The sequence below is a fragment of the Schistocerca americana genome, chromosome 2 (assembly GCF_021461395.2).
Source record: "Schistocerca americana isolate TAMUIC-IGC-003095 chromosome 2, iqSchAmer2.1, whole genome shotgun sequence".
Taxonomy (NCBI): domain Eukaryota; kingdom Metazoa; phylum Arthropoda; class Insecta; order Orthoptera; family Acrididae; genus Schistocerca; species Schistocerca americana.
Genome location: NC_060120.1, coordinates 826,870,953 through 826,886,968, shown reverse-complemented (window position 1 = coordinate 826,886,968; position 16,016 = coordinate 826,870,953). Strand labels below are relative to the sequence as shown.

Here is a 16,016-nt window from a genome sequence, read left to right as displayed (position 1 = left end):
CTGTTGACCCAGGGGCTGTAGGTGTGTAAGAACTTGTGGATGTCTGGCAAGGGAGACTGCAGAACTGATCGATTATTAGAGAGATGGTTCCTTCAGCACAGTTCAAAGAGCTAACGCTGGAAAATGAAGAATTTATATGAATTGTTAAGCAGCTGTTTGCCTATGGTGTGAAATTGTTCCCTACAATTGGATGATAAAGGTTGTCCATGGGATCTGTTTCAATGTTGTTTTACACAGTGAATTGAATGCTGTTGGGAGGGTGGTGGGGTGGGAAAGGGCAGATTGTAAAATGGGTGATATAGCTGTTCTCGGAGGTTACTGTGACTCTGGGTGAAAGATGCTCACTTCAGGACTGAGGTAGATGGTTGTGGATGGGGGTGATAGGATAGGCCTTACTCATAATGTGCTCCATATTGTATTACTTGTTTATTGGAACAAGAAAAGGTGGTCAAGGTCCTTGTAGCGAATGTGAGGAACTACATCTGTGCAAGCTCTTTTGTAACAATAGATGTAAAAAGTGTGTTCAACCAAGTGAGAAACTGCATGAGAATGGTATTTTTTGTGTCTTGTTAGTGGAGGTATGGAGATTCAAAAGCATATGAGAAAATGGCAAATGAGATATGTTTGAATACAAGTCAAGAGGCTTATTTGGATAAGAACTGCTTGACACTGCGTGTGTGATACCTCCTAGTACTCATATGTCAATGAAGAGACATCTTGGTGTGGAAGAAGTGGTAACTGATGAACAGCAGTTACATTGGTGGATGAGGGGTTATTGTGTGATGAAGCCTTATTGTGACAAGCATTTCTTATGAAGCTGTTAGAGGGACAGATTTCTGTGTCAACTTGACTGAACTCAAAAGGAACAAGTGGATTTGGCAGAGGACATTAAGATCCTGAAGGAATAGAATATACTTCTGTCATGAAAATGCCATCAACAACTATTAATCAAATGAACAGTTCAGGGTTGTGTGCTGTTAGGAAGAGTTCTGGAAGGTGGATCACAAATAATCTTGCATAGAAGAGTACCTTATGAGCGCCAAGACTGTTCAAGTAGTTACTCCGTCACCGTAATCTTCAAATGAAAGGTAGTTGTGTGTAATTCCTTTATTCATTATATTTGTATGGAACATGGAACTACTTTTATTGTCATCAGAACACAGGGAATGTGTGAACTACAAGGAAGCCTCTGCTTATGGAAGGTAAACAATGTTGTGACAGATTGTGTTCACTAACAACCTGAAAATTAGCATCAGTTTTTGGCCTCATTGGAATCAGTTTTTTGGGAAATGATTAGACATATAAATTATATTAGATATATAAATTTAAATAAAAATAAATAATTTAGACATATAAATTTAAAAGAAGATGCCATGTTATTGCTCAGAGTCACATTGTAGCTGTATGATGACTTCCCATGTACCTTTGGATGTATACGATTTTGATTACCAAACCATATACCCAAAGACGAAGGCTTTGTGCTTTGAAACTGATTGTCAGCAGTAAGAAAGGACGTAAAAATAACACTGGCCAAGAATAAATGGTTCACATTTGGAATGTTTGCTTTTGCAAACACTTCAACAGTTTTTTCTCCGTTTAACATTTTTAGTTGCCTGGTTCACTTTATTTGAATATTATAAAAAACACTGATTAAATAACATGACTTCTTATTATCTTCTTTGTACATACAGATCACAGACAACTGTTTTATTTCACCACAGACAACTTGCATTCTGCTTCTACTCTAGTTGCCAACCCATGAAAACATACAGCAAACATAGTGTTTTACCATTCCAACACCCTCTTTATAATGTGATATTTGTTTTAAATAAAACTAAATCATCATACAGTATTTAAATATTTTTGCACTTGCACTCTTGCTGTTCCTTGAGTGTTGTGCATGATTAGCATCACAATAATTACTTAGATTAATTGTGTCATCTTCTGTCTTCTTACAGAAAAGCTCATTATTTGTGGAATCTTACTATGCATCTAAGATCTGGCCTGATTTTACGTGACAAATAAAGAAGACTTCTTATTGCTTCAAGATAAGGCTTCCCCTCTGGAACTAAAGGAGTCCTTATGGCCTTACAGTCAGTCATATTGAATTTTTCCAGTACTTCCTTTGCGTTCTGTTTTTCATGTGGAAATATTCCATCCTCTGTCTTCATTATTTGTATTCCATGGTAAATATCGAAATTTTTCTACCACAAACCTCTCAAAGTTATTCTTACGGTTCTTCAGCACATCTTCTGCTTGTCCTTTCCTGCATGGATTCCATAATCAGCACCTGGCTTTATACTGACCATCATCTTTGACATATTAAACAACATGGCATTTTATCATTTTCTTGAAACTACACAACGAACACTGTGTTCTACCAACATTCAAACACTCCACTATGGTCTTTGTTCGTATCCTTCTTTTGGTTCTGTTTAAGCTTTTGACTTGTGATGATTGTTTCCATTGAGAGGCAGCAGCATTTTGTTGCCAGCGAACTGTGTTTCTCTGATTTAAATTATATCTCAACATTAACTTTCTTTTCCAACCCTTCCACAATCACAAGACCTGCAGAACATTGATTTCAGATTTGTAGAATATAAACCCTATTTACCATTTTGCATTCATAATGACGTGACCATATTTGATAACAGTTCAAATAGAATTGACAAAATGCTTAAAGTAGAAGTACAGCCAAAATTAACTGTGTTCATGGGTTCTAGAAAGATTCTGGGCATGGCTGCTGATGGAAGCAGCTGTATTGATAGAAATCAGAAATTGACTTGTATTGATACTCAGTATTCAATGAACTGTGGTTGAAGCCCGATGAACAGGCATTACATGCATTGATCAAATATGATAGTGCATTGAGAATGGCTAGTTTCTAGCTGAAATCGAGAACTGCCTATAAAATTTAAAAAGGATGACTGATAGCTGAAATCTATTATTTACAAGTCACTATAACAGTCACTGTGTGCAACAGCCTTCTGAGTGGAAGGTAACCTGATGATACAGTTCTATTTGTAAGTGCATTGTATTAGTGTAAGTGGGTATTTTAATTTTTTATTGTGTCTGAATGCATTTTGCCTTTGTTTTCTTGCCCACCATGTCTGTGGCATGTGATAAGTCACATGTCTCCCAGGGCATACCTCAGAGCGCTCATCATTCATGTGCTGGGTACAGGCTTTGCAAACCAGGGTTTCCTGAGCTGGGGACTGGTAAGCTCCCATTATGATGGGATATCATGAATCAAACAATTGAAAAACCAGAATGGAATGTAACAATACGAGAGAAGGAAAGTTGCTACTCACCATATAGTGAAGATGCTGAGTCACAATTGGCACAGTAAAAAGATTCACACAATCATAGTTTTCGGCCATTAAGGCCTTTGTAAGCTGTAGACACACACACACACACACACACACACACACACACACACACACACAAGTGCAACTTGCACACACGTCTGGAGTCTCAGAGAGCTGAAACTACACTGCGAGCAGCAGCACCAGTGCACGATGGGAGTGGTGTCTGGGTGGGGGTAAGGAGGAGGCTAGGGTGGGGAGGGGGGAGGGGGAGGGATAGTATGGTGGGAGTGGCGGACAGTGAAGTGCTGCAGTTTGGACGGAGGGTAGGAGAGAAGGTGCGGAGAAGGGGTGGGTAAGTAGCGAAAAGGAGAGAAATAAAAATAAAAGAAATTAAAAGACTGGGTGTGGCGGTGAAATGACGGCTGTGTAGTGTTGGAATGGGAACAGGGAGGGGGCTGGATGGAGGACAGTGACTAACGGAGGTTAAGGCCAGGAGGGTTACGGGAACGTAGGATGTATTGCAGGGAAAGTTCCCACCTGCACAATTCAGAAAAGCTGGTGTTGGTAGGAAGGATCCATATGGCACAGGCTGTGAAGCAGTCATTGAGATGAGGGGTATCATGTTTGGCAGCATGTTCAGCTACAGTGTGATCCACTTGCTATTTGGCCACAGTTTGTGATGACTGTTCATGCGGACAGACAGGTTGTCGTGCCTACATAGAATGCAGCACAGTGGTTGCAGCTTAGCCTGTAGATCACATGACTGGTTTCACAGGTAGCTCTGCCTTTGATGTGATAGGTAATGTTAGTGACCGGACTGGAGAAGGTGGTGGTAGGAGGATGTATGGGACAGATCTTGCATCTAGGTCTATTACAGGGGTATGAACCAAGAGGTAAGGGATTGGGAGCAGGAGTTGTGTAAGGATGGACGAGTATAGTGTGTAAGTTCAGTGGACGGCGGAATACCACGGTAGGAGGGGTGGGAAGGATAGTGGGTAGGACTTTCTCATTTCAGGGCACGGCGAGAGGTAATCGAAATGCTGGCGGAGAATGTAATTCAGTTGCTCCAGTCCCGGCTAGTACTGAGTTACGAGGGGAATGCTCCTCTGCGGCCAGACAGTGGGACTTTGGGGGGTGGTGGGAGCCTGGAAAGATAAGGCACAAGAGACTTGTTTTTGTACAAGGATGGGAGGATAATTTTGGTCAGTGAAGGTTTCAGTGAGACCCTTGTGTATTTAGAGACTGACTGCTCGTCACTGCAGATGTGACAACCACGGGTGGCTAGGCTGTATGGAAGGGACTTCTTGGAATGAAACAGGTGGCAGCTGTCGAAGTGAAGGTATTGCTGATGGTTAGTAGGTTTGATATGCACAGAGGTACTGATGTAGTCATCTCTGAGGTGGAGGTCAACATCTAGGAAGGTGGCTTGTTGGGCTGAGTAGGACCAGGTGAAGCAAATGGGGGAGAAGTAGTTGAGGTTCTGGAGGAATGTGAATAAGGTGTCCTCATCTTCAATCCAGATAGCAAAGATGTCATCAATGAATCTGAATGAGGTGAGGGGTTTAGGATTCTGGATTTTTAGAAAGGATTCCTGTAGATGGCCCATGAATAGGTTAGCATAGGATGGTGCCATGCGAGTGCCCATAGCCGTACCGTGGATTTGTTTGTAGGTAAGGAGAAGTAATTGTGGGTGAGGATATAATTGGTCATGGAGACTAGGAAGGAGATTGTTGATTTGGAATCCATAGGGCATCTGGAAAGGTAGTGTTTTATAACAGCAAGGCCATGGCATTACGAATGTTAGTGTACAGGGACATGGCATCAATAGTGATGAGCAGGGCACCGTGTGGTAAAGGGAAAGGAACTGTGGAGAGTCGGTTGAGGAAATGGTTGGTATCTTTTATATAGGAGGATAGGTTCCGTGTAATAGGTTGAAGGTGTTCGTCTATGAGAGCAGAGATTCTCTCAGTGGAATCACAGTAACGGGCCACAATGGGGCGTCCTGGGTGGTTGGGTTTATGGACTTTAGAAGCATGTAGACGGTGGGAGTGCAGGGAGTGGTAGGGGTAAGTAGAGAGATGGACACTGGGGAGAGGTTTTGGGTTGGGCCTAAGGATTTGAGTAGTAACGGGAGATCCTGCTGGATTGCTGGAATGGGATCAATGTGGTATGGTTTGTAGGTGGAAGTATCTGACAGCTGACGGAGTCCTTCTGCCACGTAATCCTTGCGGTTCAAAACTACGGTAGTGGAGCCTTTGTCTGCAGTTAGGATTATAAGATCGGGATCAGCTTTTAGATGGTGGACTGCGGTTCTTTCTGTGGATGTTAGGTTAGTATGCATGTTGAGGGATTTGTGGAATGATGGTGAGGCAAGGTTCGAGGATAAGAAATTCTGGAAAGGTAACGGGGCGCATTGGAGACAATGGGGGTGGATCACGGTTGGATGGAGGAGTGAACTGAGTTAGACAGGTTCAATGTTGGTCTTTACTTGAGTCTGATTGGTTGGGTTGGTGGCGAAAAAGTGTTTCCACTGTAGGGACTGGGAGAAGGAGAGAAGGTCTTTAACTAGTCCTGCATGGTTGAATTTGGGAGTGGGGCAAAAGGTGAGGCCTTTGGAATGGACTGATATTTCTGTGGGACTAAGGCTTCTGGAGGATAGGTTCATGACTGTGTTGCGGGTCTGTTTAGGTTTTGAGTTCTGTGTGGTCGTGGGAGAGAGTTTTGGAGGGTGGGGTAAGTGTAGTAGGTCTGCGAGACAAGGTTTGTCAGCTATGAGGGGGTGTGGGGGAGGTTTGGAGGTTGTTGTAGAAGTGGTGGACAGTGGTACTCCGAGGCGGGAGTAGGAAGTGGGCAGGATGGAGATCTTTTTGAGGTGGTGTTGTGCATGTTACTCAAGTTCGTGCAGGGCAAGAGTTTCCATGTGTGTTATGGGTTCCAGGAATTTGGGATTACATAGCAGGAGAATTTTGCGGATGGAGAGAAGGTACTGGAAGGAGGATTGGGCTTGGTTGATATGGTTTTGCAGGATTATGTTGGTGAGGGCTAAGGATTGGCGGAATCTGAACAGCTGGAGGTCATTGTAGGAGGAGGGGTGGCAACCAGAGATGGGTAATTTGATGGTAAGGCCATTGGGGGGGGGGGGGGGGGGATTTCATGAACCAAGCAGCAACACAGGAACACTATGTGGGACTGTGATCTGGCTGGGGATAAGGAAACTTTTCTGTATTGACGCAGATGGAAGGAGCAAGGATCCATGGTGGTGCAAAAATGCGAAAAAATGTGTAAGAAAGTAGAATTACGTCCGAAAAATTATGCAAAAATACACCCAGGGGACCCCATTGTGGCCAGTTACTGTGCCACCACTGAGAGAATCTCTGCTCTCATAGACGAACACCTTCAACCTATTACCCAGAACCTATCCTCCTATATAAAAGATACCAACCATTTCCTTAACCGACTCTCCACAGTTCCTTTCCCTTTACCACACGGTGCCCTGCTCATCACTATTGATGCCACGTCCCTGTACACTAACATTCGTAATGCCATGGCCTTGCTGTTATAAAACACTACCTTTCCAGATGCCCTATGGATTCCAAATCAACAATCTCCTTCCTAGTCTCCATGACCAATTATATCCTCACCCACAATTCCTTCTCCTTACCTACAAACAAATCCACGGTACGGCTATGGGCACTCGCATGGCACCATCCTATGCTAACCTATTCATGGGCCATCTACAGGAATCCTTTCTAAAAATCCAGAATCCTAAACCCCTCACCTCATTCAGATTCATTGATGACATCTTTGCTATCTGGATTGAAGGTGAGGACTCCTTATTCACATTCCTCCAGAACCTCAACTACTTCTCCCCCATTTGCTTCACCTGGTCCTACTCAACCCAACAAGCCACCTTCCTAGATGTTGACCTCCACCTCAGAGATGACTACATCAGTACCTCTGTGCATATCAAACCTACTAACCATCAGCAATACCTTCACTTCGACAGCTGCCACCTGTTTCATTCCAAGAAGTCCCTTCCATACAGCCTAGCCACCCGTGGTTGTCACATCTGCAGTGACGAGCAGTCAGTCTCTAAATACACAAGGGTCTCACTGAAACCTTCACTGACCAAAATTATCCTCCCATCCTTGTACAAAAACAAGTCTCTTGTGCCTTATCTTTCCAGGCTCCCACCACCCCCCAAAGTCCCACTGTCTGGCCACAGAGGAGCATTCCCCTCGTATCTCAGTACTATCCGGGACTGGAGCAACTGAATTACATTCTCCGCCAGCATTTGATTACCTCTCACCATGCCCTGAAATGAGAAATGTCCTACCCACTATCCTTCCCACCCCTCCTACCGTGGTATTCCGCCGTCCACCGAACTTACACACTATACTCGTCCATCCTTACACAACTCCTGCTCCCAATCCCTTACCTCTTGGCTCATACCCCTGTAATAGACCTAGATGCAAGATCTGTCCCATACATCCTCCTACCACCACCTTCTCCAGTCCGGTCACTAACATTACCTATCACATCAAAGGCAGAGCTACCTGTGAAACCAGTCATGTGATCTACAGGCTAAGCTGCAACCACTGTGCTGCATTCTATGTAGTCACGACAACCTGTCTGTCCGCATGAACAGTCATCGCAAACTGTGGCCAAATAGCAAGTGGATCACACTGTAGCTGAACATGCTGCCAAACATGATACCCCTCATCTCAATGACTGCTTCACAACCTGTGCCATATGGATCCTTCCTACCAACACCAGCTTTTCTGAATTGTGCAGGTGGGAACTTTCCCTGCAATACATCCTACGTTCCCGTAACCCTCCTGGCCTTAACCTCCGTTAGTCACTGTCCTCCATCCAGCCCCCTCCCTGTTCCCATTCCAACACTACACAGCCGTCATTTCACCGCCACACCCAGTCTTTTAATTTCTTTTATTTTTATTTCTCTCCTTTTCGCTACTTACCCACCCCCTTCTCCGCACCTTCTCTCCTACCCTCCGTCCAAACTGCAGCACTTCACTGCCCGCCACTCCCACCATACTATCCCTCCCCCTCCCCCCCTCCCCACCCTAGCCTCCTCCTTACCCCCACCCAGTCACCACTCCCATCGTGCACTGGTGCTGCTGCTCGCAGTGTAGTTTCAGCTCTCTGAGACTCCAGAGGTGTGTGCAAGTTGCACTTGTGTGTGTGTGTGTGTGTGTGTGTGTGTGTGTGTGTGTGTGTGTGTCTACAGCTGACAAAGGCCTTAATGGCCGAAAACTATGATTGTGTGAATCTTTTTATTGTGCCTATTGCAACTTTCCTTCTCTCATATTGGGATATCAGGAATATTGGCGTAACCACCCACATCGTGAAGAGGGTAAAAACCTCTACAGTAATAATAATAATAATAATAATAATAATAATAATCTCAAGGTGTGCTGCGTGCTCATGAGTTGCTTTGCTTTTAGCAGGCAAGCTCTGAGGAACCTCCTGAAATCAGTTGTATTAAGGCTGACCCAGGCAGGGGGGCTCTGTTTGGGTTGACCCTTATTTCCCTAGCTGCTCGTGGGACTGAGATTGAACTCTTGAACTTTTCCATATAACCTGCCACTGGAATATTGTATGGCTGGTGGGTATCAACACCCATCCTAACAAGAGGACTCATATTACCAGTTTTCCTGATTCAGGAATTCTTTCCAATATTTCAGTTTATAGTAACAGAACACATGCTGTTAGGCAGAATTATTTTTAATAATTAAAAGCAAAGATGTAAACAATGAGAAAGTTTTACCTTTCTATATTCAAAAGGGTTTAGGGGGCATTGCTGGCACCTTAAAATCTATTAAGTGATTCAGGAATGGAACACTATTGGTTGAAATGTCTAGTTCCCAACAAGGGGAACAAACCTCCAGACAGCTAAATGCCTCTGGTAATATGCCACTGAAGTGGAGCTACACAACACCCTGAACTATGCAGAAATGTTACTGATACCCCTAAAGAAGAATTTTGAGGGGTATGTGTATTCAAGATGGTGTGATTGATGTGCAAAACATCATGAAGAGGTAGGGGGCGAGCTGGTGAAATCTGATTCTTTTAGTCTTATGTTCCATGGTACAACATTTCCAGACCGTATCGAGGCTGGTTTCATTCACATAACTGTGAGGCCTTATATATGATTTAAGGGGGTGCCACTTGTAGCAAATGTGGTAAGACCATCCATGAAGGATTTGTTTTTCATCTCCTCCGAAGTGTGTTAACTTCTGTGGGGCTCACCCATCTGAAGTAGAAACTAGAGTGTGTACCTTGAAGGAAGAGCAATATGGGCTGTATTGTAGAGCTTCAGGCATCGAAAATGGCAGACTCAGTAAACAGCCAGCACTGCCACTAGCACTACTGCAGTTGCCTCTCTGAAGTCTCTTCTGGCAACCAAGCCAAACAGGAAGTGTTTTTTGCAGAAGGTGACAGATCATAAACGGTCAGCTCAAACAGAACTCATTCTATCTGATGGTTGTAAGGATTTGGCTTCATAAACTGTGACGCCTGCCTGGAGCAGAGCATCTATCTTAGCCTCCGACTGACGCAGGTATCCCTGCTCCAGCCGAGAGACAGGATGAAAAGAAAACCTTACTGATAAAATGGCTCACATACTGCAGCGAAACATCAGGAGGTTTAGGATGCATAAGAAGGAACTGAAATACTTAGCAGAGGAACATCCTCTGTGTGTGTTTGTTCACAAGAGATCCATTTTAAATCTACTAACGCCTTCAAGTATGACCTGGCGGGCGAAAGAGCCAAGACAAGGGTTGCCGTGTTTGTCGTCAACACAGACTGCTCTTGTGCACTATCCTTGGGTACTGATCACCAAGCAGTTGCTGCTGATGTTCATTTGGATCAAAGGATCACTATATACTCTGTCTTTACTCGCAGATCTTGTAGAGAAACGCCCCTGATCATTTCTCCTGCTGGGAGACTTCAGTGCCCTAATGTATTATGGGGCTCCCACTCTACTTGCCCCAGGGGTCAATGCTGTGTATGATTTAGCAGGTTTCTGTTTGTCCTCCAGTGCCGCAACTACAACTCATCATTTGCAACTTACGGTGAAGAGGTTATAAAAGTGGCGAGCAGAGATGGGTTTTACGTTGACTGCGGATAAGAGAGAGAGAGAGAGAGAGAGAGAGAGAGAGAGTGTGTGTGTGTGTGTGTGTGTGTGTGTGTGTGTTTGTGTGTGTGTGTGAATTTTAACCATTCTCTTCATGTTTTTAATTTACCTGATTCCGTATGATGGACACCATTATGCATTTTAAAGACTTGGTGAGGTTTCTGGATCTAATTGTTTGTTCCAGACTGTCATCGTTACCACAGCTAAAGGATCCAAAGGCAAGGCTGCAGAAAGCACTGAAATCATAAAGTGTCTTAGCCACAGATCTTGGCGAATGGTAGGGCATATCTGCTTGGTTATAGGGCCTTCATAAGATGACGACTATAGATGCACGGTATACAAATTGGTGATACCTTTGTAGCTGAAGATCATTGTCACTATCCACCATATGGAGATCAGGCTGGTCACGGGATCTTGTACGACCAGCCCTGTACCCAGTTCGTATGGTGAGGCTGGGGAACCGGCACTCACCATCCAGCAGCAGATCCTTACAATGGGTTGAACATATAAGATCGCCACTGCACCCAGTCCACCAGCATGCCATACTGTTGCTCATCCAGCTACAAATTCGTGTGGAGCAAGGACAAACCAGACTCAGGATTTTAACTGACTACCCTTGTGGTTACTTCAGAGACTTAGAGTAATCTTAGATTTGGTGCAGTCGAGGAGATGCTGCACTCCTGCATCTGTTTTTAATGTGTTATTTTGTGACATTTTAAATAGGTATCACAACTATACAGCTGTATTCACGGATGGGTCTAAGCAAGGGTCTCTGTTGGCTGCTCTGTTATGAGGCTGTTCAATAAAGAATAATCATAATTTTTTGGCAGTATACCATTACTCATCATAATTTTGGTGGTCCTTCTCAAAATAGTCTTCTTTGGATGTGATTTGCTTGTCCCAGCATTTCTGCCAGTCTGCAAAGACATGCTGGAAACAAGTTTTTTGAAAGGTCTTTAAGAATTGCTTCCACAGCCTTCACTACCGCGTCAGATGATGGTAAATGCCTCCCAGGAAGGTGTTTCTTCATGTTAGAGAATAGAAAAAAGTCACACAGAGCTAAATCTGGACTATTGGAAGCTGAGGGATGCATTTCACGTTGGTTTTTGCCAGATTTTCAGTAATGACACAATACGAGGCCATACATTATTGTGGCGGAGCATCCAATCTGTTCCAAGAATATTTTGGTCTTTTGTGCCTGGATATAGACTTGCAAAGTTGTCCGGGTGTTGATGTGTGTGCAGCAACAACATGCTGATAAACCAGTCCAGGAATACCAAAAAATTATATGACCACAACTTCCCCAGCAAAAGCAAACACTTCTGCTTTTTTGGAGGTTGGCAGTGGAGATTTCCATACTGAGCTTTGCTGTTTGCTCTCAGCATCAAAATGATGTAGCGAAGTTTCATTAGCAGTGATTGCCTTTGAATGAGACTCTAGATCTTCTTCTAACACCAACTTCAGCTATATGCAAACCTGTATGCAAATGTGCTTTTGTTCAGGAATCAGCAGTCTTGGAACCCACTGTGCACAGAAATGACTCGTTTATATATTTTCTGTCAGCTACTTGTCTGTGGCACCCAATGAAATTTTCAGTACTTCTGAAAGGGCTCATCTGTTTATTCATTGATCCTCCCTCACACTGAAAATAACAGCGTTGATGATTTTTGCTGTAAGAGGTGCTGCAATGAACCATCTGCCAGGCACTTAATTGTGAAATGCGGAGTAGTCTTGTTGTTGTAGATGTAATTGGAGCATCGGCCCTGCCTTCCTTTGAAATTGATTGTGCCCCTCTTTAAACAATTTAAACCATCTTCAAGCTGTGCTGTAGGGAAGAACAGACTCTCCATAGGCCTCCTGTAAGATTTGATAGGCATCAGCTGAAGTTTGCTGAGACAAAAACAGACTTTCCAAGATGCATATTGTTGATTATGTGTCACCTCCGTTGTTGCAGTAGGTTTTTTTTTTGGGGGGGGGGGGGGTGATGAGGTAGTCATATTTCTCTGTGTAGTTACTTTAGTTCTTCTATTGTATTATTTGTAACAGAATTATGAAAAGGATAGTTGTGACCTACCATATAGTGGAGATGCGGAGTCAGAGATAAGCACAACCCAAAGACTGTCACAAAATAAGTTTTCGGCCAGCAAGGCCTTTGTCAAAAATATACAACACACACACACACACACACACACACACACACACACACACACACGTTGTGACAGTCTTTTTGTTGTGCCTATCTGCGACTCAGCGTCTCCGCCGTATGGTAAGTAGCAACTATCCTTTTCATAATATTGTTACATTCCATCCTGGATTTTCCCGTGTATTATTTGTGTTTTAATTACCAGTTTTCTATATATTTCACCAATTTTATGTTATCTTAAGATGTGAGATAGTGTGATTGTGCCAGTGAGGTTAGAAGTGAATGAATGGAATTATGCGGGACTTACTCCTCCTGGTTTTATGACCTTTTTCACTGTTTTAACCATATTTGTTTCTACTACTTTTCACATGGCACTGATAGCTTCACTCTTTAGAGCCTACAATAAACCGCAAACTCACATCCACATGCACTCACACATGTACACTCGCATGTGAATGCACACACACACACACACACACACACACACACACACACACAGACAGATATATATGCATGTGGTCCCCCCCCCCCCCCTCGGCCCTCCCCTGCCCCCCCCCCCCCCCCCCCGCCCACACACACACACACACACGCGCGCGCAGATGTGTGTGTGTGTGGGGGGGGGGGGGCAGGGGAGGGCCGAGGGGGGGGGGACCACACGCATATATATCTGTGTGTGTGTGTGTGTGTGTGTGTGTGTGTGTGTGTGTGCATTCACATGCGAGTGTACACGTGTGAGTGCATGTGGATGTGAGTTTGCGGTTTATTGTAGGCGCGCACGCGCGCGCTTTTCCATTCCAAATATGTACGCACAATAGGAACAAATACGGAACAGAGTCAGTGTGTCTATATAGTATTGTCTTTCTAGGATCCTGTCAAATGCATATACTATGATGGTAAGGTTGTTATTCCTTTGAATGAGCATAATTGTTTCAGTTTTCCAGGACCAAGTGGCTTCATTTTGTTCTCGCCCATTGAATCTTTGCAGAAAAGGAAAGTTTGCCAAGAGGTTAAAGTGCATGTGGGTGTGCTCTTCCAGTACAGTCTATTCCTGTTGGTGTTGTAAATCAGTTCCAGGGAAAAATTGTACTGATCAGAGCAATTGAAGAATTTATCACAAAAAAAATCAGTTGTGTCTTTCTTAATGCGAACTGTCTTGTGCTGAACAGCGATTTCTCAAATCCCATAGTAATGCTTAAATCTAATCAGCCATACTGATGAAGTGTTGAATGAAAAAAACCCCTCCAGTTTCATACAACTCCCCTGTTTTCTTTGTTTTTCTTTAGATGTCTCACTGTCTGTATACAGTCCCCTAATCCTGAGAAAATTTTGCTGCAGATTCACACTTTCCTAACTTACTTATAACTTCTGATTTCTTTTTGAAAATAAGAAAATATGATTACATTTATCTGTCAGCTTTTAAACATCTGTAGAGAGTCCATTATGTCAGCAACATGAAGAAATGTGATACAGATTGATACTCATTATCAGTGATCCAATATAGAAATTACAGTGTTGTGATTGGTTGGCAGCCACAAAAGGGCAATCAGTGATGCATTCCTCCTGTCAGTGTTTAATTATATGCGTTCATTTCATATCAGCATGGAGGAAGAATTCTGAAGGAAACTATTCCTGAGAAATTGTTTTCTTCTACTATTGATATCAAGGAATTTTGACATTATTGATCTATAGTCCTAAGGAAAGGGCTAGGAAAATATATAGCCCCCCACCCCACCCCCCACCCCACCCAAGTGTTGTCGGGTGCATTTTCTCTGGTCTTTGAGCAGATGCTTGCAGTGACTGAGCAGCATTTCTGCATGGTGGCAGCTGTCAGCGTGCTGCAGTGTGCTGCTGAGCTACTGCTGGAGTACTTGTTATTCCCTATGATCTACTGTTCCTTTAGCACATATCAATAAAACAAATATCACACTAGATTAATTTTGGACTCCTCTATCAAATGGACATGTAAAATTCCCCTGACAGAAAAAGAAAAAGAAAAAAAAAAGATTTTGCACATAAAAGGAAACTGATGCTTTTTGTTGATACACAGCATCATGTGAAAGACATGATGAGCAGTATTTGTTGGAGTGACTGCAGCTGCACACTGCAAATATCTGCCAAAACACCAGATAAAATACACCTGACAGTTCTTAGGAGGACATCGTGTGCTGACAGGAAGTCAGCTGCAGATGTGTCACCAGGATAGAGCCCCTGCTGAAGCTGAAACGGAAAACAAAGGAAAAAGTGTCAGGGATTTCTGCCAGTGGTAATGAGACCCACATTGTCTTTCCTCTTCGTTCTGTAACATATTTTCATTCTTGAAATAAATATTTCCTTTTTTTTAAAAAAAATTCTGTAACACTAACAAATTGTCTTTTAGGTATTAATATGATTTTCTCATGACCAATATTCTATGCATATATACAATATCACATGTTAGTTTTCCTTGTGTTGCAGGCTTTCCTGGCTCAGTTACTGAAGGAAAAGGAGTTGGCAGTTAAATCAGTGCGCAATAGCAACAACCCATTTGCAACTGAAGTGGGTTTTCGATTAAATCATCTTTTGAAGCGCACCGAAATCCTCAGTTGTCCAGGCATTGAGAGTAATAAACACCATCTCTCTAACATATTACATATTTGTGGGGGATAGTATCAATATTTGTGCGTATGAGGTAACTCACAATATTGTCTATGTTGTTGTTGGTTGGAAATGCCCCTTTTTGCATCAGTTTATTACTGTTTGTCTTATGAAACCCAACCACATTAGAGTTTGGTAATGTTTCCTTACTAATCTGATATAAATTTTCTTTTTTGATTTGTAAACCTGGGATCAAATTTCTGCTGTTTAGTGTTAGATTTCTTTGTTCGTGACGTTTTTGTTAAAGAAATTAGTAACTGTATAGTATTTGCTGCAACGACTTAATTGTTTCCTTCTGTGGCATTTAACACAAGAGTTCAAGAGTTTAATAACTATAAAAAGGGCTCCTAATTGTCTTTCCAGATCTCCAGTAAAAGACAGAATTTGCTTTGGGACTAAAGGTCACCAAACATGCTTAGTTTTGTATAAATTATTTCTAATCTTTGTTGTGGGTTTTAATAAATACTAGTTTATTATCAGTTTTGAAGCAGAATTTCTTGAGAGAGAATATTAAATTTCTTTTTTTTCCTGGAAACATAATACTTCAAACACTTCTTAGTGTATGCACCTGAAAAACAATAGTTTTGTTGTAAGCAGATTTGGATGGGCTTTGAACCATCAATATTTGACTGTGGCTATCAGGTTACATAACAAATTTTACAGTTCTACAGTATGTATAAAATATTTTTGGAGTAGATGTGCATGTGTGTGAAAGATTTGTTGGGCAGCTTTAACTGTTTTGTGCCGGGTAAATGTTTCAATAATGCTTAGTGAC

General features: G+C 42.8%; 1 protein-coding gene across 1 annotated transcript in view; it reads left to right on the top strand.

Moving 5' to 3' along the window:
• The window catches only part of LOC124595453 (methylcrotonoyl-CoA carboxylase subunit alpha, mitochondrial), a 119,372-nt gene that overhangs the window by 80,959 nt on the left and 22,397 nt on the right, over positions 1 to 16,016 (top strand). The window contains exon 10 of the mRNA XM_047134200.1: positions 15,062 to 15,206. Within this exon, the coding sequence (XP_046990156.1) occupies positions 15,062 to 15,206 (145 nt within the window). The remainder of the gene's footprint in view (positions 1 to 15,061; positions 15,207 to 16,016) is intronic.